The sequence below is a fragment of the Ptychodera flava genome, chromosome 7 (assembly GCF_041260155.1).
Source record: "Ptychodera flava strain L36383 chromosome 7, AS_Pfla_20210202, whole genome shotgun sequence".
Lineage (NCBI taxonomy): Eukaryota > Metazoa > Hemichordata > Enteropneusta > Ptychoderidae > Ptychodera > Ptychodera flava.
In genome coordinates this window covers 14,666,952-14,692,385 of record NC_091934.1, presented here as the reverse complement: position 1 = coordinate 14,692,385, position 25,434 = coordinate 14,666,952, and the positions used below count along the sequence as shown (strand labels likewise).

Below are 25,434 nucleotides of genomic sequence, written 5' to 3'. Positions count from 1 at the left end.
ATGCTTAAGGTGACTGAGAGTTTTCATAATTGGAGCGGTAAAAGACAAGAGTGAGTATGACATGTTACCTGTATCAGGTTGGTCAACCCTAAGACATTCACTGCACTTTCTTGTATTTATCCATAGTTGCACAGATGCCTTCAATATGGTAACAGTGAACTGTAATATGTACTGGCACTTACCAATACAATGATGGTTTTGCTAGGAATGATCTGGTCGGTTGATTGGAAGCTGAAATATTAAGACACCAATAATATTTACTTCAGAATTAAAACAGTCTTGAAATATTTATGGCATGTTGAAAAACAACTTTTGTCAACACATTAAATTTTTGCATAATATGCATTATTATAATCTGCATCTGTAACCTATGGAGTTTCATCGTAGTGTACTGTACAGTAACTTTCGTTATCAAAGGACGCAGAGTCCAAAAACTTTTACGTGGAGTACAATAACTTTAGGCATTATTGGACACTACTTGGCCTTTGACCTCATAACACCTTTATGCCAACATGGGCGGGGGGAGACAAGAGAAGATCTTACATTTTTTTCAAAAAACATACTTCGACACATTCAGTACTTCAAGCAGTGAATAATGGTCATTCTGAAACCCGTGAATTTGAGTGAAATTATGCTTCTGACCAACAATTTCTATCACATTCACAAAATACCAGGATTTATGTCCTCTACATTGTATGCTTGTGTTGTCCTTATAGTTCACAAATGAATCGTTAACTGGACTAAAATTCTACCGTCAAGAATACCATCATGATCAGACATTACTAACAAACACGCTGTACTTACAACTTGCATATTTGACGTTCAGAGTAGGGCCACAGTAACTATACCCAACCAATTAGGAAACTCATTAGGTTCTGGTGTTTCAATCCATGTCTCGGTAAACAATGCCTGATGCAATACTTGTTCATCATCATATGACTCTACAATTTTGAAAATTGGCACTGTGCCAGACAAGATTCAAATATCCTCTTGGTCACCTTCCTCTTTTATGGTAGTCAATTTTGACATTGTACCTAAAGTGTTTGCAGAAAACAACCCTAAAATAGCAGCTGTTGACCAGACTAAATAAGCTGACCTTCAGATACCCTGCAGGTTTATGGTAGAATTCTAAAATCATCAAGGTGGACTGGCAGACACAATTTATCACCCTGTCATCATCCGTAAACTGGTTCTCTTAACAATGGACAAAAAGAAATCTGGAAAAATGGTGACCAAAATATATGCATGTGACCATCTCCTGCCCAGAAATGTACAAACTACTCTGCTCTTCCTCTTTCATGAAGTGTTATAATGTTAGTGAAATCTCTGTATTAACACTGTAATTTTATGTTTTGAGACAGAAAAGTGTGTCGTTGACAAACAGAGGATTCTGAAGTAGGCCTTCAAGAGGTTGAAATGTCAAGAGCGAAGAAATGCCAGTATAAGCAATAAACTGTTGCTAAATAACACAGACACCTGCCTGTGGCTACCTTGGAAGTTTAGTAAATTTTTTTGAAACAGTTTGTGATCAGCATTGAGGTGATCAGATGGTACAGAAGAGTGTAGAGTAGGCACAGTTTCTGCATGATGGAACTTGGAAGTGTTGTTCATTTTTCGTTTTCTTTGTAACAATATTATTTGTGAGCAAAGAAACAAGCACTACAAGTAATGACATGGTGTCATACTTTTTCATTGAACATGCCATCCTTGCCATGTTTCAGGCACAGTACTTCAGGTGCCAAAAATGTTCCAGTACCAGTGTCTATTTGCATTTTAAATCTCTCCACAGTGTTTAGCAACCTTGAAATTCTGAAGTCGAAACTTTGGCAATAAACCTTCCCTTTTTGCACTGATCAGGATATTTGCTGGTTTCAAGTCTCTGTGAACCTCATTACTTTACAAGTGTCAAGAGCAGCTGCCAGGCTTCTTATAAGCTTTACTTTTAGTTTGGGTTTCTTCAGTCAAACCCTTATCTGTCTTCACTACATTCCCCAAGTCAAGTTGTAACATGAGCTAACTTTCCTTGACTTTCAATGACTTCTCACTGATAGAAACTTTCTTGACAGCATGTTCAATGATGGTTTCATCATCGTACATATCGTGAACAGTACCAAAATATCTAGTTGCAGTACAATTGTTCATGATTTTTACCAGCTCATGAAAATATCTTGTTTCTGAAGGTAATTTTCAAATCAAAATGAAAATCATTTTCATTTGAAATCTTGTAAAGCATGTGATGAAATCTGATGGACAAGATACCATCTTTTGGACTGTCAATGTACATATGGACTGTGCTCGGAGCAAATGTCGGGGGGTTGGGGGGGTTGGCAAAATGCTAATTATATAATATCAACACAGAGTTTATGTCATAGTAATCCTATTTGAACTAAGCAGAAGTTTACTATGCAATTTTTCAAAGCTGTTCGAAAGAAAGTTTAATACTAGACATTTTCACCAAAATTAGTCGTATGGCCCTGAAAATATATATATGCAAATTTTACCATTGTTTCATCCAACTTCAATGACTTTACCAAAATTATCAAACAAATCAAATTTAGCAACTATCTGAGATCTACAAAAATTGACATTTAAAACATGGTTTATTTACTGTCTTGTTTGACTAAAAACTATATTATAATGGGAAAATACATCTATATCATACACACAATCACACAAGATACTATATAACACCTATTATATTGATAAAACCAGTACCTTGCTAAATTTGACCTGGACTAAACTTGAAATTAATAGTTGGAAAAGTTTATATTGTGGCCACAGGATCATAGGCACTCAATGATAATATACGCAGCACTTTTTTACTGATGCATAAAAGTACCGGTAGACATTGCGTTCATATCTTGTGAAAAATTGATTAGAGAGGTTTTGAAATTATGTCTGCCCCCTTTTATAAACACATTGTTTGATTTTGGATAGCAGTTCAATGTGGGTTTGATTTGCTTTTCCTGTCTTGCAATGATTATGCATCCGCTTTAAAAGAGCTGTACACAATACATACCTTCAAGGGTCACAGCTGATGAATTAACAAAATACTGGTACACTGAACAATGGCTTACAGTCGACAGCGTGACAGTGTGAGGATTATGCACATAGATTCTGTCTGTTGGTGCTCTGCTATCCTTGGACAAGTCATGCAACTTTCTGCAACTAACCAGCTTTGGAAACACTGGCAAAACCTTTTTATAGCGATGCCACTTGATATCAATCTTTGGAAACTGGCCACTTGCCAGACAGGTGGGAAACATTGTCTTGAGTACCGTGTTATTTTAATTTATGATATAAATTGAGTGATGTAAATACTCCTTGTGGATTGTAAGTTCGCATAATTGTCAAAAGGAAGTTGTGGTGTTTTTACATGCCTCCATTTGGACACCTGGTCAATGCATAGACTGTAACAGAAATCTGTGCCACTTGTTCTGGCAAAGCTGGTTAAGACCATGGTTACAAAGAAGGCACTTGGAATGTTACAAGTGTTACTAATTTAAAGTAAGAAAGGGTTTATTTCATAAGATTGCTCTCCAGAACTGTAGAATTGACAGAATTATTATTTTACTAGTCTTGTCTATTACAAAGAAATATTTGTTATCTGATGGTGAAATGTGATGGAAATGTTACAGGCGCATAGAGATGACCTTTCGACATGAATTTGTGATATTGGAAGTTTACTGCCTGTTAGTGCTTCTGATTCCTAATTCAATATTATATTTATTGGTATATGGGCCCCGTCAAACAATATGTAACAGATTTATGACAATCAGGTACCTTTGAGGTCCTTGACAGGAAAGGCATGAAGTTATTGCTTCCATTATAATTATACCTTACTGTTTTTGTTAATGTTAACGATGGTCACAGTTGAGGATTATGGAAACACTGCATATCAGTCAGCTGTGTGGGTCACTTAAAGGGGAACTTCACCAAGACGGATTTTTTCATATGTGCCAGCTTTTTTTCACTTATTCCGAAAAAACTTTTTTCACCATTTAAAACTCGCACAATTTTCTACAAAAAAGGGATAAAAATAGTAGTGGAAGTTGCATTGTAGGGCTTCATCAACTTAATGCATTTTGAATCATGGGAAAAAGCACCAAGCTTAGTGCTTTCATCACATGATATGGCAGGGACCATCTTCTGATGGGTATGCCATTATCATTCACATTCCTGCCAGGCTGTGCATATTTACATAACTATTGTTTATGTTATGCTATAATTGTTATTTCTTGATTCTTAAATCTTGCAGCTGTTTAAAACATTAAAGCTGTGAATAGTCCCTATACCTCAACACAAGACTAGTGTATGTATGTGACATTGTTTGAATGCCATCAAAACTGAACTGACTGATAATATTTCTTCTACAGTCATAGAACTATCTGCCAATATAGCTTCTCTGTGATATTTATGATAATTAAGATAATATGTGTGGCTGCCTCGTCAATTTAGGGAACTACCAACAAACATGTGATACATGGATTGGCAAGTCCAACCTGCGATAATTGTCATACTTCAGTGTCCATAAGACATGTACAACAAAGGGTATGTGACCTAAATCCATTCACCTGACACTCATCTGCCCGATCAAACTGCAAAATGATTAATGAGATACCTGTACTGTTGGTAGCAATTCAGATTGGTGATCATAAGTGAGGCTATAGACTGTGGAATGGAAAGCTATGCTTCCTTCTGTACATTACATTACATTACATGCAAGTTTGTCAGTATATCTACTCTCAAACAATAGTGTAATCAATATATTCATCCTCTGATATCAAAAGATAATATCCCAATAAGACTGAGCCCATAAGCTCGCTCACCTATTTAATATTGATAAAGTAACAGTTTGCTAGTCATAGTAGACAGAAATTTTGATAAAGATATTTTGAACATATTCTTCTTCATCATGGGTGTTGATGGCCTTGCTGGCTACATGTGCGCCAGCTCACTGAACATCACTAATTAGTCCGTTGCAGCTACTTTGTGCCATCAAAAAAAAAAAATTTTGAATTGATGTGTGTGAATATATTTTCAAATTATGAATTTATCTCAGTAGCTTAATCACCTCATCGATTGTACATTTTGAGCAAAGAAAAATCTCTGAAGTTGGGGCTATGACATGTGATGATGCACTTGTAAGAACTGTGGGATTGCAGTGGCAGTGACTATCATATCTTATTATGTTCATACTTTGTCGTCATGCTTAAAATATGCACACAAAAATTGTAAACTTAGGAGCAACTTGTTCCATTGCTTTGAAATTAAGTATGCACGTTCTTGGGGTTGATCCAAGTCAGATTTTTCAAATTGTAGCAGATTTTGTATTTTGAGGGCAATGTTTCCCATCTTGGTCAAAAAATCTTCTTCTTTGAAAGCACTGGTTAGATTGAAATTATTATGAAGGGTGCCAGGGGTAGCCATAGTCAGGTTTGTTCAAATCATGGCGGATTTGTGTAATTTTATTTTTGGGATAATTTTTCATGTTTTTGGTCAAAAAATATCTTCTGAAAGTGCTTGTCAAGTTGGTTTAAAAGTTAATATGCAGGTTGCTAGAGGGGACCTTGCATATGTCTCAATGGTATACGCATAAATCGCTGCTTGTAAAAAAACTGCATCAATGTTGTCAACTTGTAGGGAATGATAAAGGCAGGCTTTGTACCTTGATGAGTAAGAAAACATGCCAGAGATCATGGATATTTATTTTAAAGGACAGGTTATTGTTGGAGAGCATATGCTAATTGTCCATTTTAACTTTCAATATCAGTGAAGCTAACCACACTATACTTGACTACATACTGGGTATGGAGTTTAAGTTAAATTTGTCAAAAGAGGAACTAACTTACAGTTTGTATCTGACTGGGCGGATGGGTGTCAGGTGAATGGATTTAGGTCACCATTTCTTGTACATGTACATGTCATATGGACATTGTTTTCTCAAGAGTCTTTCAAATACAGAGACTACAGTTCAGTCGAAAAGTCTATTCCTGGAATCAGGTCACTTTTGTTTTTATCACTCTTTCGTACATTTTGAACATAAAAGTCTCAATCAAAGTATAGTTAGGAGCAAGGTGACACTGTTACACCCTGATACTGACTACTACGCCCCAATATCCTAGTTAATCTGTGTTTCGACTTATTAACTGGTATCTAGCATATTTGAAGTTGACAACTTTTGTATACTCAACAATTATGTTATTTATGATTGGGCATTGGAAGATTTACACCACACTCCAGGCAGGGATTTCCCATCTGTTTGGCAGTTGCTAGTTTCCAAAGTTTTATTACAATGCGTGCTTGACAGTCAAGAGACATTCATTCGGTTGAAACAGCAGAGGCAAACACTTGTGGTTCCTTGACAACAGATTGACTTTGTGAACAGCGTTGCAACACACACGGTACAGTCCAGTGGTTGTAAAAGGAAAGACCGCGGACGAAGACTGAGCAAAGTGTTACAGAGCTGACTCTGCCATCTCCATTTGCTTACAGCTGACTATTTCCAATTTCATCAAACTGTGAGTTAACATCCTGTGTTTTTAAATATTTCATGATTCTTTTACAAGGTTTTTCCTGATCTATAAAGAACACATAACTATTGATCCTAATCAAGGTGCAGGCAGATGATTCAGTAATCCATGTAAAACAGTTTCCTCTTTTCAACTACTTATCTAAGGTTTTGGTGCCACTCAATCATTAGTTTAACAGTTGAAAGAAAACCTTCTATATTGAATGATCAAAAAACTCACTTGACTGCATTTCAAATTTCAGCTTTTAACACAAACAAATGGATGGCTATGAAAAGTTTGAGAAACTTGGCAAGGGTTCCTTTGGTCAAGTGTATCGTCTGAAAGACAAGAAGACCAAGCGGGAATATGCAGGGAAAAAACTTGAATTAGTCTCCCCTGGAATACTGACTGAGGTGATGAAAGAGTTAAGCATAATGTCAATGCTTCAGCACAAGAATATTGTTAAAGTTTTTGATTACTTTGCTGATGAGGAAGAGGAAAGTTGGCAAATGTGGTTGTGTATGGAGCACTGTGAAGAGGGTACCCTTGATAGCTTTTTTCAGCAGAAAGATAGAATGCAAAATATGAAACTGAAGATTCATCTGATGAGTGAGGTGGCAGTTGGTCTTACATATCTCCATTCAAAGAAGGTGGCACACAGAGATCTAAAACCCTGTAATATCCTTATGAAAAGATTAGATGGCAACAGAGTTTGTGCAAAGATTGGTGACTTTGGTATAGCAACTGTGTATGATACCATGGGCAAAGGTGTTCATATGTATTCAGGGAGAGGAACTGCAGCATTTATGGCTCCTGAAGTTTTGAACTTTGAGAAGTACAGTGAAAAGTGTGACATCTTTTCCATTGGCGTGATTCTGCTGGCTTTGTTTGCATGCTCCGTTCACAACGACCATATCATATATTTGGTTGGAAAGCAGCCCATTGGTGCTTACATGAATGCTAAAAAACACGTACCAAAGCTTGTCTGGGATCAAGAACATGAACATCCATCTCTGAGGGATCTCATGAGGTCTACGCTAAACTATGATCCTGACAGTCGCCCTGATGCAGCCTCAGTTTCTTCAGAGCTTTTGAGTGCCTGCATGGCTTACTGCAACATTACAGATACTGGACTACATGTACGTGATGATAGCACAGAAGATGATGACAGTGCATCTTCCATACCAGAATGTATACAAGTGGAGTGTACAGAATATGACGATGATACCTTTGAAGAAGATGAAGATGATGATGAATTAAGTACAACTATAACAGTCACATCTGTTGAAGCCCCTGTCAAACGCAAAAGCTCTCGCCATGTCCAAACAGGTGGTAGTGATGATGGCTATTCTACAGGGGCCTCATTTGGTTCAAAATCCTAGGTATCAATAACGTACATGTACGCTCTTCATAACATTAATAACGATAAGATGTGTGAAAGGGAGAACTTTGTGTTATTTCAGCATTAGAATTGAAAACATCAGAGCTTCAAGATAGCCAAACAGGCTAGTTTTTGATCACACTTTTCAATGATTTAATGTAGTACGGTAGTTTTGATTCTTGAATCATGAAAATTGTTCAAACTCAGACAAAACATACCTTGTACTTAACTTTTCACAATATTGAAGAAATTTAAACTTTTTGAAAGCATGACGGTCATTTTCTTAAAATACAGAGCCATATTTGGAATATATAGTAAGAGTCATTTTACATGTTGAGATTCTAAATTCTTGTTCAGTTAGGTGCTTTGCATTCAATTATGTTGGGCATGATTTCTCCGCGCACTTCACTTTTTCAAATTTGTGCAGTACATCCTTAGCAATGAGCCAAAATAAGTTGGCTGACATTGCAATCTCTTCCGGTATGTATAACTATATAATTAGCAAGGGAAAACTTGCAATTAGTGAACAAATTTGAAAGTTCAAATCTCAATATTATGAATGGATAGCTGGAAAAGTTACTGTAAGTTTTCGAATGTGTTGAATTTTCTTTTTTTTTAAATATAAGTAACAAGTTTTACCTATGAAGTTTTTAGGAAAGGGAATTTACAATGCTTTGATCCCTGGTATCCAATAAGCTTACCCTTTCCTTCCTATATTATAGAGTAACCTTGTATACCCTTATGGCCTGAATTAAAGTAAGCAACATATCATCATAACCAGTATTAAATTTTCTTCTGTTTAAACAACAATGTAACAATTTTTGCTAATTGTAACATGTCTAATTTGCATAAATGTATCAAAGTCCAAACATGGAGATATAGGGTCTTTCTTTATACCTCCATGTATATACACATAAAAATGTCTTTTTTCAACTTGCAAGTTGTCTTTTTATCTGTCTGTCATAAAAAAAAAAACTCAGTCACAAAAAATAGCAATTTGATGCCTAGCTGCACACTGTCCAATTCCACCATTTATAAAGTTTCCTCGCAAAACTGTTGCATAAGTGGAAGAAAACAACTAGCTGCAGAGTATGAATATTCAGTTACAGCTGATATTTACATCATTAGAAAGGCCAGGAAATTCCCTTTTCAATGATCATTACGTTATACCCCTTATAAGAGGGATTGAGTTTTCTAATTGGGTGCAAAGTTCATCTACACATATATGTGCAGTTCGCCCATGAGGGCGCCCTCTATTTCCTACACATTTATTTGCAGTTAGGAAGGAAAGGGAAACATGCCTTATATGGTCATAAACATGGTTATTTTGGGGTTTTTTTCAATAAAGCATTCTATTCACTGAACAAGTAATAGCTCTATTCATCATGCAAATAGGCATGTAAAGGAGAACAGCCAAATACATGCGAACGTAGATTTGACTTTTTGAGATGGAATCAAAGTTTTATTTTGCAATCCTTTTCCTAGTCTGGTTCCCTGACCCATTTCCCCGGTAGAGGGCGTGGGGAAATATAGGGTCAGGTACCGGGTAGCCATCTTGAACAGAATTTTGTTCAAGATGGCGGAGGTTAGTCACCTGACAGAACATGCTACAACAAATATGGCTGCTACCATGAAAACGCCGGTCAAAATTCGACTGGATCAGAATTATGTTCGAACACTGGTATCCGAACCAAAAACATTGGCACACGAGACGGGAAACATAAACTGAAAGGATTAAACAGAAGTACGGGGAAATAAAGGTGATGAAGGCTGGCTGTGAATATCGCAGCAGTACTTGTGGCGTGTATCGAACGCGCTAGGGTCATTGAGGTCATCGCCGACTGTGGCGTGACCCCAATGACCAGAGCACGTTCGATACACGCCACAAGTACTGCTGCGATATCACAGCTAATTGAAAGCAAATTTTGTTGGAACTGTGAACGACGATTGATTTCGATGGATAGAATGGTGTCCGAATTTCGTGAAAAATGCCAGGCATCATGTCGACGTTCTAAAAGTATCAAGAGGTGTGCTAAATCACAGTGGCTAAATCATGGAGGTAAAAAGTCTTTCTTTCTACCTCCACGGCTTTGTGGTACAAACAAGAAGTTGGTGTCAAGTGAGCCTGAAAGTGCGAAACCCAAGAAACATGAGAAAAAGTTTCAAGTGTTACTTCATCCAATCACAGCTTGTTTTATTTTAACCCAATAGCGTCCATGTTTACATTAGCCGGTACCTGACCCTATATTTCCCCACGCCCTCTACCGGGGAAATGGGTCAGGGAACCAGACTATCCTTTTCCTGCAAGGGAGTATCATTCGACACCTGCCTGAGTTTGAAAGTCAGTTAAAAAGCAGTATTGAGACAAAGCCATATGTCTCCCCTCCCCTAGCTTGGACTGTTATATAGCAACTTTAATCTGTTTCAAATGTTTGTTTAATGTACCATACAGGTCATATTGTACTCCACTATTTTGAACAAACTTCACAAATGCCATAGGACACTATATAACTTTTAATATTCTCAACTGTGTCTGGTTGACCAGAGAAACATGCATTGATCCTTCTGCAATGCTAGGCCCTGAACTTGTAATTAACCCTATATTTCCCAACTATCTGAGTAATTAACTTTGAATCGTGACCTTGATTTTTATCATTGATTTGGTAAGAGAATATTTCAAAGTTTCATTTGGAAAGTTTGAGCAAAAGTTTAAGTCTGTCACCTTCGAGGAGCATACTACCTTTAGTCAACTGTGTTGGTCAGTTACGGGGAGTTCCCCTTTTTGAACCTGTCTTCAAGTCAAGAACATCAAGTCTTCTGAAGTGTTTCTTCTACGAACTGAGATCAGAAAATAAATTCCCTGAACTTTCACTTCTATTCAACAAGTGTCTCCTAGTAACAGGCCATGATAACAACAAAATATAAATTAACAAGACAACAAAACCTATCAGCTGTGTCATCACTGATGTCATTAACCTCTGAATCTGAATATCTCAATGTTCAGAGCCACTATATTTCGCCAAGCCTAATAGATATTTTTCCTGTTTATTCTCCATGAGGCCAATCAGAGGGAGTATTGCTTTTCTTGCCTTCATATGTTTTTAAACAGTATACGGGTATGTTAATTTTTCATCACCTGGGTATAACATATTCCAGTTTTCAAACCTTCTTCCCACCTTAATATGAATACTCTATTAATATAATTACAGCTGCAATAAATAACAGAAAGGAGACAGCAGCAAAATTTTGTATGATGGAAACACTAAGTCATCACACCGTTGAATTAAAGTCTGTTGCCACTGCTACTCAAGAATACCAATAATTATACGGGATGGCACCAAAGAACATTGTAAATCACAGGAGGTTTATTCATGAGGTTACAAAGTGCCCAGAAAACCAGTCTTCCCTTTGATGTTCACCCATCACATCACAATCATACACCATAAATATATTTGGAAATATAAACAGACATGTCTTGGTGAATCTGTTTAAAGTTACTGACAAGAATGAACTCTGCACACTTTATTCTGGGTAATGACACCAGGTAAAATTTTAAACTCAAAGGAAGTAAATGATAAGAATGCATTTGAAAATAGAATTACATATTCTATTTCTGTCAAATTTAATAATCTAACTTGACATAGAGGATGCTTAACAGTAGTTCTGAGCATATTACTCTGACCATTATGATAGGTTAACTTATTTTTATATTCCCATGCCAGTTTAATATTGGTCAACAGATATCTGGAAAAAGGAAGAGAAAATGTTGTGTTGATGTGTATGTGCAGTTGATGTCTGATGTATGAATGGAATTGCAGTTAGCTAAATTTGAGAATACTTGCGTGTGTAAAGCAATGGTTGCAATGTGGTTATATGAAGTGTTGGTGAGTGATAAACATGGATACCGGTGGATAGATGTAGCAGTTCCACACATGGAATATGTCTGTAGGTATTGTAAATTTTTTCCAAATTGTTGACTGGCAATGTATGAAGCTCTCACAAGCACAAGAGTAAACTAGACTTGAAAACACAGGGCACAAATGGAAATACAGGGCTGTTAATTATATCTGTCAATGTAACAGCTTTATCAAAAATGGATTCAGATTCGTACTACTAAGACTCAGCAAATTTCATTTTCGTATTATAAGAAATTTTTGTGCATAAAAGGCGGCTAACCTCAATAACACAATCATAAAAATAGTGTTAGAGATACTGTCTTGCTACATTTGATAAGAAATTATGTAAGGATTCATAATTTTTTACCCAAAATGGCACATACTAAACAACAGGTTGAACATATCAGATTTCAAAAATATCAATCTAGTGATGTCAGAGTTGATTTCAATCAAAAATAGAATTGCTTCAAATTTCCAATAAGTAATTTTGTGGCAAAAATATCCTAAAATATCATCATATGCCTTAACACAGATATCAAGTCAATAGGTGCAACAGTTATCAAGTTATCAACAGAGCTAAAAAATTGAAGTACTGTACAACAATTTAGCAAGTTGATAATGGAGATTTCATGATATACTTTATGAAGATGGCCGCTATCTGGTGACCAATTTGTGAGAAGCAGATTTTTGCAATTGTTGCATTTTTCTAACAACGAATGCATACTTTTATGCAAGCAAAATATGAAAAGTAAATATCTATCCCAAAATATCCTCATATTTCTTAAAACAAAATATAAAACTAATAGGTCCAACAGTCTCCAAGTTATCACAACAGTTACATGATAGTACATGATAAACAGAAATCCCTCCTTAGTAGTTTAATTGCCATTAAGAAAGTGAGAGCTCAAAAATTAACTCAGTACATCAATTTAATAAGTGACCAAGCTGATAATGGAGATTATCAAGTCCTAATTGGGGTTTCCATTTACACTGGTATCTTGACTTATTAACTTGATATTGTTTTTATTAATGCTTGGGTGCATCTAGCCATCTGAAGTTCCTTGTCAGATATTTTGATTAGTCCGAGATGGACTTTCTAAAGCTGGGCCGATGGACAGATTTTCACTAGAAATTGATACCAAATATGACTAAATTATCTAAAGCCTTCAATACCATCTTACCATATATCATGTGGTGGTATAGGTCATTTAAGGTCAGAGACTAACAAATTTGCTCTGAAATAACAAAATTGCACGATTCCCCAATGACAATTCTTGTAGGTCATCTCTAGGGACTTGTTTACAAACTTGAAAAGTATTAGATGAGCAGTTTTTGAGAAAAAGATTGTTTGACCAGAATTTTTGAAGAAGGAAGACTTTGATCAATAAAAGTGAGACTTGAGTAGACACCGTGGGTCATTGGCTCGCTCAAAATTAGATATGCACATAATTAATGAGGTACAATATGTGGCGTCATAAGGTGTCCCATCATACCAAATATGAAGGGTGTAGCACTTGTGGTTACTGAGTTTTGGACAAATATGTATGTTTGAGGTCAAAGGTCACCAAGGTCAAGTGACATTTTGTCAAAAAAAATATATGCTAAGTTATCCCTATATACCAAAAATCAGACCTCTAGCTCTATTGGCTCGCTCAAAATTAGATATGTGCATAATTAATGAGGTACAATATGTGGCGTCATAAGGTGTCCCATCATACCAAATATGAAGGGTGTAGCACTTGTGGTTACTGAGTTATGGACAAATATGTATATTTGAGGTCAAAGGGCACTGAGGTCACGTGACATTTTGTCAAAAAAATTGCATTGCTAAGTTATCCGTACATACCAAAAATCAGACCTCTGGCTCTATTGGCTCGCTCAAAATTAGATATGCACATAATTAATGAGGAACAATATGTGGCGTCATAAGGTGTCCCATCATACCAAATATGAAGGGTGTAGCATTAGTGTTTACTGAGTTACGGACAAATATGTATATTTGAGGTCAAAGGTCACCAAGGTCACATGACATTTTGTCAAAAAAATTGTATTGCTAAGTTATCCATATATACCAAAAATCAGACCTCTAGCTCTATTGGCTTGCTCAAAATTAGATATGCACATAATTAATGAGGTACAATATGTGGCGGCATAGGGTGTCCCATCATATCATATATGAAAGGTTTAGCACTTGTGGTTACTGAGTTATGGACAAATATGTATATTCGAGGTCAAAGGTCACCAAGGTCACGTGACATTTTGTCAAAGCGTCTGAGATATCTGCGTGAACGGATGGACTCACATGGATGGACTAACGGACTGACATGACCCAATCTATGAGCCCCCTGGACTTTATCTGTGGGGACTAAAAACTGTGTCACTGCATCCTTTTTGCAATATGAATACGATGAGAAACTAAATTTTATTTTGGCCTCATACATGGGAGTCTATGGACTGCCTTATACATGGGAGTCTATGGACTGCCTTATACATGGGAGTCTATGGACTGCCTTATACATGGGAGTCTATGGACTGCCTTATACATGGGAGTCTATGGACTGCCTTATACATGGGAGTCTATGGACTGCCTTATACATGGGAGTCTATGGAGGTGAAAACTAAAAAGTCCTCTAACACGGCCAAATTTGATCGCATTGTGAAACAAATCGACGTGCATCTGTATGAGGTAGGGTACTATCCTTGTACCAAGTTTGAACGAAATTGCTCCAGGCGTCTCTGAGATATCTGCGTGAACGGACGGACGGACGCACGGACGGACGCACGGACGGACGCACGGACATGACCAAACCTATAAGTCCCCCCGGACGGTGTCCGTGGGGACTAATTAAGTATGTGTACAGTCACATCAAATTTGGTTCAATATTTCTTGAGATATAGCCCTATGGCAAAAAAGTCATAAAATATGCAAATGAGCAATTAATTAATAAGCCACACCCACCAAAATCTAATCAGATCTAAGTCTCATCATGATAATACCAAATATCAAATTGCATGACATTGGACCTAAGGGTTCTTAAGTTATGAGTGGAACAAAATCTGTCTACGGACGGACGGACGGACAGACGGACACACACACAGACATTGTGGCGACAAAGGACACCTTTGGTGCTTCGCACCACGGTGATTCAAAATGGCAAAAATGCTTTAAAATTAAAAATTTGCATATTTCATCACAATTTCAATAAATGCCTTTGAACCTGTATACCAAATATCAAAACTTTCAGATGAGTGCTTTTGAATAAAAAAATTTTAAAGCCCCCACACACCTTCACACAAATATCAAAGTAATACATGTAGCACTGTTCAAGTTATCACTGTGGAAGGACAGACAGGAAGTTATACAGACAGACACATGAAGTGGGCAAATACCCATCTATAAAATCCTATCAGCTACATTGTCATACATGTATACCGGTATGTGACACTTGTAGCTAAAAACTAACAAAACAGCATTTCACAGCAATGTATACAATATATTTAACTCAGTTTTTTAAGCTGCCATGGTGAAAGTCAGGAAATTTCAGAATCAGATTTGGAGTAATTTCATTGCAACCTTCCAGAGCTGACATTCATTCTTGTGGTCAATTTTTATTCAATACAACAATAACAACAAAGAAACGAACATGCATTTCCTAACCACAGCTTGCCTGGTACAGAGTGCATGACCTGACATATTTTAGCTCATTTTTTATTCATTAAAACACCATCAACAAAGACAAACACGGCCGTCTGGCAGCCATATTGGATCATATTGCTAAAATAATTTAAGTCATAATGTAAGTTACAGTGCATTGTCCTTGTGACAAGTTTGAAAGATATTGGTCGAAACTCTTCTGAGTATTGCCTGTAAGACATTAGATACAAGAAACAAAATGGCCATCATGAGGCCATATTGGATCATGTCACAAAACGAAGTTACATGCATATGTATGACATAGGAAGTAATCCTTGCACAAAATTTGAAAGAAATTGCTCCAGGTATCTCTGAGAAATTTGCAAGAACGGGCGCACACACGAATGTATGCACAGACTTTGTAAATGGGGGCAAAAAAAACTGCACCATATTCCCTTCATAATAGACAGTGGAGCCTTGATCAACTCACCAACAAATACCACAGGCACTTGAAAAAATTTGAAGGCCATGATTTGGAATGTGTATTATCAATAAATAAATATGAAGACAGAAATTACATGTACCTGTATATGAAAGCATTGAATGTATCCCCATAGCCAAATGAAAATTTCTGAGTATATAACGGGTATTCCTCCGATTCTAAGACCCGGGGTCAGCAACGCGAAATGGTTGTAATTATCGGGGGGTCTTATAATCGAGCAATCCCGCGTTTTGAACTTACACTGCTAATTTATGCTAATTTATTCACGTCAATTCCCTCGAGACTTTCACACATTTTTTGGCAGAGTACTAAAGCTTACTTATACGGTATGAGCAACAAATCTGACAAATTATTCTCGAGAATACACAAAGTCGAAAATACATGTAAATAGCAACTGTTCCTTCAAAGATAAAGCACAGCGATCTAGCGATGACTTCCCGACGTAACTGACGATTTGTTTTTTAATTGCTGTTAAAATTTCAACTGCTCAAACAATCCCTGTCTGATCAAATGATTTGTGAGGTGAAATAAAACTTTGAAACAATTCTTGAACAATTCAAAATACAAGTCGATCATATATTCACCGGATAGGCATCATGCAGCATATAGTGACAATACATGCATTACGCTAACTTGCCATGACGGGATGCTTGCATCTAAAAAACAGTGCACTTTTTTGGGCTCTTTCTGCACTGATAATATGCAATCTAAAGTAGTTATATCAGATATAATCAGACATTACATAACGCTTAGTCAACAACTTCAGATACCAATAGCTTGGCCGGTACTACTTTATGCCAAGGTATTGTACAGTGAAGCGGCACAAACTCAGTCTCGTGTAAACCTTGACAACAGTATTATCATTTCAGGACATTGGAATTTGTTCCTACTTTTATTAATTTGAACTAACATATGGCTTGTAGTATATTTATAGGTCCTATTCTGTGAAAATTAGGGTACAATGTTCAAAGAAGTTCAAGGCGAACGATTATCTGTATGAGTGAAGTGTGTAAGGCAGAGATGTCTTCCCTGTACACCCACTTAATCGCTATTTCTAATCACATATTGCAAACAGCTTACGAGATGGCAAACAACTTTAATTAGGAGCTCCATACCCTTCAAACCCCTATTTCAAGGGGTGAATGTGCATTGAATATGCACTGTTTTTTAGATGGAAACATCCCCTAATGCTGCACGTAAAAATAACCACCTTTCTTTCAATCTAACGTCTGTGTCGAGAAAAATAATGATATGGCACTGAAATCATGGTTGTCAACGGTAAGAATTCATGATCCAAGGTGAAAAACTGTTAGCTACAAACAGTAAACCCGTGCATGAAATGGTAACACATACATCGTGGATCAGCTTGCAGCATGCAGCAAAACAATATGGCGGTCACTGTGGACTATTCTATTACATTGAGCAGGGGCCGCAGAAGGTTAACAACGGAATGATACAGAAAGAAGTTTTCCCTGCTGTTCCAGTAAAACAAATTTCAATGTTACATCATTTTAGCATCTTTAATGATTTTTCTAGGTCTTAAAGGAAAGTTTAACCACTAAATAATTTACAACACTGTGCTTATGCGTACACACCCTGCCTAACAAATAGTATCTCCATAACAGGTCTTCAATAGACTCAAAGTGTCAATGGGCAATCAGCAACATCGGCCGTCCTTTGTAAATATGCATGTTAAGGCTCTTCTAAATCGTTAGATGGCCAGTCAGGAACATCTTCGTATCAGTGATCGTTGATTCTACACTATCATCAATTTTTGAGATGTGATTTGCTGGCTTTTTGAACTAAAATAGGGAGGGGTCTTATACACGGATGTATAGCATTTTTTGAAAATCTTCTAAAAGTGGGGGAGGGTCTATACTTGAGCAGGGTCTTATAATCGGAGGAATACGGGGTATATGTATATTATGCATACATACAGACCAGAATATATACATACATGTACATATATACAAAGATACTACAGGAGACAGCTATACATGTATTCATGACAATATGTAAATAAAGTTTCTTAATGTCATCGCAATATGTCTATGATATATGCAGTATACGGCATTTAAGATGAATTGGTTATCATGTTTTGAAAAGATGTAGCTATTTTACATATGAAAAGGGAAATTTGGCAAAAAAGTATTTCTGCTATTACTTAGATAATGTCAGATAGAAATACTGCCGGAACCTCTTTCCATATTGAAAAAGGGCAAAAAAGGAAAAAAAAATTATAGCTTATGGTTGAGGTCACTCTAAGAGGTCATGATATGACTGTACAAAATATGAACTTAATGTGAAAAAATAACTTTTGGATGTACATAGAAGACAAATGCCCTTCTTATGCTAATTTGTAAACCTGGTTGATGGGAACAGCCATTGATCACAAAGACAATGTAAATATTAAAGGTAAATTCCAATAAGACCTGATTTTCTGACTTTTCAAACCTTTCACAGAAATGTCTGTAAACCACTCCTGTGCATAGGCCCTGGTTAATACATTAAAAAATAGGAAAGATTAAAATAAAGCTTAGAGTAATGATATTCATAGTCTAATATTCAGAGAATTCGAAACACCTCTGTTGGTAAAGAATTTGCTTGACACTCATACAACAGTATTTAAATGTGCAATATATTTGTGTCAGTGTTTCTTGATGATGGACTCGGAGTGCAATTTGGTGTCAAATATATCTCTTGGATAAGAGGAGTGATCCATTTCCGTATGACGCGATGGTCTCTGTCTTGACTTGACTTGATGATTTTGTCCACCTCTGGTAGAGTACCCGGTGTCTGTCTCCTTAACATACTCATCGTTGAACAAGTTATGTGAATACAGTGCCGTTCCGGATAATGAAGAGTGTGGAGAGCTATGGTCAGACTCCAGTGACTTAGAGGGATCCAAACTTTCATAGCTGGCACTGTCTTCTGATTGAGAAGAACAACTTTGAGGCTTGAGCCATGTAATCCATGAACCAAAGGTGCAGATGCTGATAAGCTCACTGTTTCCTTTTTTCTGTTATGCATAAAGCTTGCAGAACCATCTGACCTTGATAGTTGCTGTGATTTCTTATGGCGTGCAGTCTTCCTAATTTCTTGACCTGATGGTAGTAGGTCTGAATGACTTGTTCGACCTCTTTCCTTTATGCTGCGGCAGGTGCTACGAGAGTGGTCATCTTCCCAGAGATCTCTGGAAGAACTACCGGTAGTCTCCAGCCCCTCCTTTGACAGTTGCGATGTCTGCTTGTAACTTTTAGATGATCTTTTACCATCTTGTTGATGATCATCATATTTTAGGTTAGTTCTGGGTCTCTCAGAGGTATGTGTAAGCTCCCTTGTCTCCCTTGTCTCAGTGCTGGAAGCATTGTACAATTTCTGCGGCTGATGAGCCATTGGTGACGTATCACTGCCTTCTTCAACACAAAAATCTGATTTTGAGCTTTCATAGGTATCACTGTCATTATAGTCACTCTCACTAAGAGAGTCTGAAACACATCTAGCTGAAGATCTCTCTTCTGAGGCAACATTGTCAAGTTTGGATGAGGAGTGACTTCCCGATGATATACCGGTAGACGGTCCCAGATTGACTTGACTGTAGTTAACAGTGACTTTAGGGCCATCTCTTGTGGGCTGTATTTCATTCAGCATGATTACTCTGACATACTCCTCGCTGCCTTCCTGTACCATAGGCAAGGCTTCAGCTGCAGTGGGTCGAGACTCAGGGTTATGGTCCACCATTGACAAAACAACACCTTTTAGAGTGGGGCACTGCGACAGTTCAGGAGGGAGGAACAATTGTACTTCATCCTCATGCTGCAGTGCTTTGCCAAGGATCTCAGTTCTGCCAGAACACACTGCGTAGTAAACAAGCTTCCCTTTCTTTGTTGTATTGGTCAACAGAGACAGATTCAAGACCCCTACAGAAAAGATGTCAGCTTTCTTGTCGTATCTCTGAGCCATTACTTCAGGGGCCATAAATATTGCTGACCCACACACAGCACTGAGGGAGTGTTTGCCTGACAGAGATTCATGAACAGTTGCAAGACCAAAATCTGACAACTTTAACCTTATTTGACCCTGTTTTTTAGCCACTAGGACATTGTCTGGCTTGATGTCACGGTGGATGACATTTTTTCTGTGAAGATATACCACCCCACTCAATACCTGTGTCATGACCTCAAACTTCCAGGGAATGTCTAGTAATCGACCTCCCTTGATCATGTAGTCATTTAGTGTCCCCTCTCCACAGTACTCCATGACAATCCACACATCAAGAGAATCTTCATGCCACTGGGTGCCCACAGTAAGCATTTTCACAATGTTTTTGTGGCGGAGATTGGACATGGCACAGGCTTCATTTATGGCCTTGTCAACCCTTCTGGATGATTCACACCGCAGCATCTTCCCGGCAAAAGTCTTGCCCGTCTCTCTGTCTTTCAGAAGGAATACTTCACCATAATTACCAACACCTAGTGAGTACATTCTCTTGTACTTCTCAGTAAATGTTTGGGGTACAGCAGCCATGATTAATATTTGTGCGGTATTTTCTGGTTAAGCTTATCTTCAGGTTACTCTGCAAACAAAATTTCAGAGAGAGAGAGATGATATCCAGTAAATCAAACAGTTTGTCCAAAGAGAACTATAAGTAGGACTTGAACCTCAACCTTAAAGGGAAATCTAAGTCCAGCGAATTTCACCATTTATCCCTTCCAAAATAGCCCTTGAATAAAATACAGCTCGAATTTGCCACATACTTGCAAGAATATGGAGTGGCGAAAGAAGAGCTGAAGTAGATGACATTTATGAAAATGAGCTTGGAATCCCAAGGACATGACACGGTTCATAGGAGGAGCGAGCATGACGTCATTGGCAACACACAAAAGTGTGTAACGGTTTACTATAGAATTGGAGTCTATGACTGTAGTAGTGCAGTTCTGCACGTTTACAACCTTTTAACTGAATGCTCAGTAGCATGAAAAATGAATTAACTGTGTGCAGTTGGGTGTAAAAATGACTCAAGGAAGTAAAAAATGGTGTACTTTTTATCGTTTTCCAACAGAATAGTTTTTCGAAGACCATGGCTCAAGAAAGTCGGGCAAGGTAATAGAATGTTAAAAACTGTCAAAGATGCAAAGTTATGCTTGGAACATTTCAAGGATGATTGTTTTATAAGGGATTTCTGGACTCTAATATTGATACTAGATGATAAACCCAATTCATACCTATATAATTGACATCCGTGTGAGGTGTGTAATAAGAACAATCATATATATGTTTTATCACTATATGTAGCAGGTTCATAAACTTTCACACAGTACTCTCAGAGTTAAATCACTAATACAAAATTGTATTTAATATGTAAATGAGCTAATTATTAACTTGACACACCCAATGCTTCTCAGTACAATTAAATATTTATCAGATCAATATCTGTATCAAGTTTCATCAAATGTAATGCTGTAATTTTGGAGTAATATCACTAATTACAAAGTTCATTAAATATGCAAATGAACCCTTAATTAACTCCACATAACTAAATACTTTACACCACAATTAGCTATCTGTCAGATCAGTATCTGCAGCAGATTTCATCACATTTGGTGCAGTTATTTCTGAGTTATATGACTAATTACAAAACTTCATAAAATATGCAAATGAGCTACTTGTTAACTTGACACTGCCAAATGCTTGTCAGTACAATTAGATATTTATCAGATCAATATCTGTACCAGATTTCACTGACTTGGGTGCCGTAATTTCAGAGTTATATACCTAATTACAAAGTTCATTGAATATGCAAATGAACCCTTAATTAACTTGACACTACTAAGTGCTTTACACCACAGTTAGATATCAGTCAGATCAGTATCTGCAGCAGAATTCATCAAATTTGGTGCAGTTATATCGGAGTTATTTGACTAATTATAAAACTTCATAAAATATGCAAATGAGCTATTTATTAACTTGACACTGCCCAATGCTTCTTAGTATAATTAGATATATATCAGATCAATATTTGTTGCACGTATCATCAAGTTTGGTGCAGGAATTTCAGAGGTATCTCACTAATAACAAAAGTTCATTAAATATGCAAATGAGCAGATAATTGACATGACGCTCACAGTATCATCATAATGTTCTGAGATTGTCATCTGTGAAAAGTTTCATGAAATTCTGTGCAATATTACTTGATATATGTCTACACTGTCATTACCGTCTCCATAGGGAAACCATTGTACGGAAAAAAAATGATATTGCATAACTTCATTAATATGCAAGCCACACTAACCAAAATCTAATCAGTTCTTGCAAGTAGCATATGGTACATGTGTACCAAATCTGACTTGAATCTGTTCAGGCGTTTTTGAGTTATCGTAAACAGACAGACAGACACACAGACAGACAGACACACATACGGACAGACAGACAAACATCGCTATGACATTAGCCCACGTGTGAACATGTGAGCTAAAAAGAGCATCAATGGCCAGAAGTCAAGAATCCTGCATGTTTTACATTATTAGATTTATTCATGCACGAAATACATTTTTTACATTTAATGCATTTTTTCATTAAATGTCCGCACGAAATACACTGTACCATCGGGAATTCGTTGAGAGGGATGATTGGATATCATCAGGAGTTTGGGGAGGGCCTTGCATGAAATATATTCTTTACATTTAATACATTTTACGTAATGATCAGCACTTCAACAGAGGGCCGATAGGACATCATCAGGAATTTGCGGGCGCCTTGCACCAAATACATTCTTTACATGTCACACATTTTTACTTGACAATCGGGACTTGGAGAGAGGACCAATCAAACATCATCAAGAGTTTTGGCTAGTCTTGCATGAATTACATTCTTTACAAAGTAAAAGACAATACTGGATTTTTCAATCGTAAATATCAAATATATATATGAAATTTCATCACCTTACAGATCTGACCGAGCCCAACTTCCTCAGTTCCACCCGCTTCGAAACATAGACGATACTATAGATTTGTCAAATCGCGGAAGTATTACGCTATTACCTGGCCAAGCTCGAATTACATGGTAACACATACAACCAGTCAATCATATCGTACCATTTACAAACCAAAAATGAATTTTAAGCGACTGATGAAGAAAACTCTGATTTCGAAAAGTAGGGTTGGAGGAGCGCAGTGTCACTTAGTCTCTCCAATCCAGTGCGGGTCTGTACAAGCACAGTCCCATGGACTGTGGTGCAAGACACGTAGATTACTGGTTCGTCTAGCCATAACTAATCAACTCTTTACATAAAACAGCCAAACATAATATACACTTACAGTATAGACACAATCATACACAAAACGCAAACAAGAAAGATATGAACGATGTGTGGAGTTGCTTTCCCATTATTACATATCTTGGTTCAAATTGGCATGGTTTGATTTGATTTAGTGAAAGTTATACTCGATATCAGAAATATCGCTGTCCGAACTCTTCATAACCGTACGCGTCTTACGAACGAACTAAACTATTCACGCATATTGGCAGTACTCCTCCAGCTAGCTCCACTCAGTGCAGTGTCCAATCGTCAGTATCGCCGATGGCGTCAAGCAGGCTCCTCTCATGAGCCCTTTCGCGCCGATGGGAGTTTAAGCTCATTTTCATAAATGTCGACTACTTCAACTTTTTTCCTCTTCGCGCTATAGTCGTCGACGCGTGCAAGTATGCGGCAAACTCGAGCTCTATTTTATTCAAAGGTTATTTAAGAAGGGATAAATGGTGAAATTTGCTGGACTTAGATTTCTTTTTATGTACACCTATTGCTGAGCACAGAAAGCAGCGTGTAAGGGTTACTTGTTTAAAATTTCTGTTGGTGACCAAAGGTCTTAGTTCACAAACACTGGTGTGAATTTGTTGAACAGAACAGAAAATTGTTGAAAAACAAACACTGCATGAGAGCTCAATAACTGGAATATCAACTCCCTTTTACTGAACACCTGTACAAGCTTGATGTATGCATGGTCTTTTGTGGAGTGACTGTGATTTATGAAACTGGCATACGATTCTACAAATTTTTAAGTATCACAACAAGCAAAACAATTGAATGGAACTTGCTGCACAAAGGTCTTCATACAAATTAAATTGAATGAAATTAAAGTAAAGATTGCAAGAATAATTTGATAACAAAAGGCATTACTATAAGTGGTGCTTTAATATCTCCTAAGGGGCACTACACCCAAGCAGACGTATTTTGCTCAAAAATCACTTTTTTGCAAATATTCATTCAAATCAAATTAATTTGTTAACCCAAGATTACAATAATAATTGGGTTCACCTTTTAGCTTGTCAAGCAGTCGTAAGTTGATTGATAAAGAAGTGTTAATTTATCCAATGTGTGCAAATCACCCAAAGTCCTGGCTTCTTTTTCCTCCCAATTTCAAAATTTCCAATGAATTTAACTCCACTATGGCTGGGTCAAATTTTCTGAAATTTTCACATTATCTTCTTTAAGGTGAAGTACTACGAATTATGTCAAAATTAAGTTGTGGTGTCATTTTCTTGAAACTTGCACAAATATTCTTGGAAGTTGTGCATGTGCAAAAATAAAATAAAAAATGGGGGTCATCACGCTTGTCTCCATGGAAATGGACGTTAAAATGGCGTCGTTAGAAATAAATAAAATGATATAATTCACTTAAACTAAAGAAAGCAATTATAAAAAGCTTAGCAAATGAGTTAATTTTAATAAATACCAAGACTTAAGATCCATATCTATTGAATGTATAGTTTTCATGATGTTTGTAAAGAAATTTTTACATAAGTATCGATTACAAAATGACGATATCGAAATTATATCACTACATAATTTTCGAACTTTCTTCCTGTCGCTTTGAATGGTGTCATTTTGACCAAACTTGGCGAATAAAATCCTGACATAATACCATTTAGTTTACACTTTTAATAAAAGGGTGTCACCATGCTACTTTTTACAATATCTCCAGGTGAATGGGTAACATGCGCCATGTAAATGGGAGAGAAAGTTAACTTTTTGCTCATATTGAATAAAAACCAGCTTCCTAAGGGTCAAAATATAACAAGGTTATAGGTCACATATATTTCTAAGAGACTGGGTCAAAAATTAGGTAAGAGCGCAATTTCAACAATAACAGGTAATGTTAAATACATGCGCTACATAGTAACCCATTTGCGACAGGCTGGAGTTAAATCTGCGCAGAAACGTTCTAAAGCGTGTGTGCGTCCGAATTCGTTGCCCTTTACCTTAAATGCCAAATTAGAAAACGACCATTTTGTTTGGCAATAAACATCTTGCATTTTGAATAAAATGCATTTTAATTTTGCTTATCATGATTTTAATCACTTTTTTGGAGTGTCAGTCTTTCACCATTGCCATTTTAAAATGAGGAAAGATTATACAAAATAAAATAGTCGTTTTTTTCTACATATACTCTTCTTTCAAGTGAAATATTACATTTCAGAAAATAACGTCAAGTTTTTGACTTAAATTAATT

At 36.9% G+C, this 25,434-nt stretch overlaps 2 protein-coding genes across 2 annotated transcripts in view; both read right to left on the bottom strand.

Moving 5' to 3' along the window:
• LOC139136838 (serine/threonine-protein kinase mTOR-like) overlaps positions 1 to 25,434 on the bottom strand; it is a 148,656-nt gene that overhangs the window by 61,885 nt on the left and 61,337 nt on the right. The window lies entirely within an intron of this gene.
• Positions 18,551 to 20,492, bottom strand: LOC139137745 (serine/threonine-protein kinase 10-like). Its single transcript, XM_070706010.1, has one exon. It carries the CDS (start codon positions 20,450 to 20,452, stop codon positions 18,551 to 18,553), a length of 1,902 nt encoding a protein of 633 aa, XP_070562111.1. The 5' UTR covers positions 20,453 to 20,492.

What these genes read in the sequence shown, in the direction of transcription:
- LOC139137745 (XM_070706010.1), bottom strand. Translation starts at nt 20,452, where the DNA reads ATGGCTGCTGTACCCCAAACATTTACTGAGAAGTACAAGAGAATGTAC.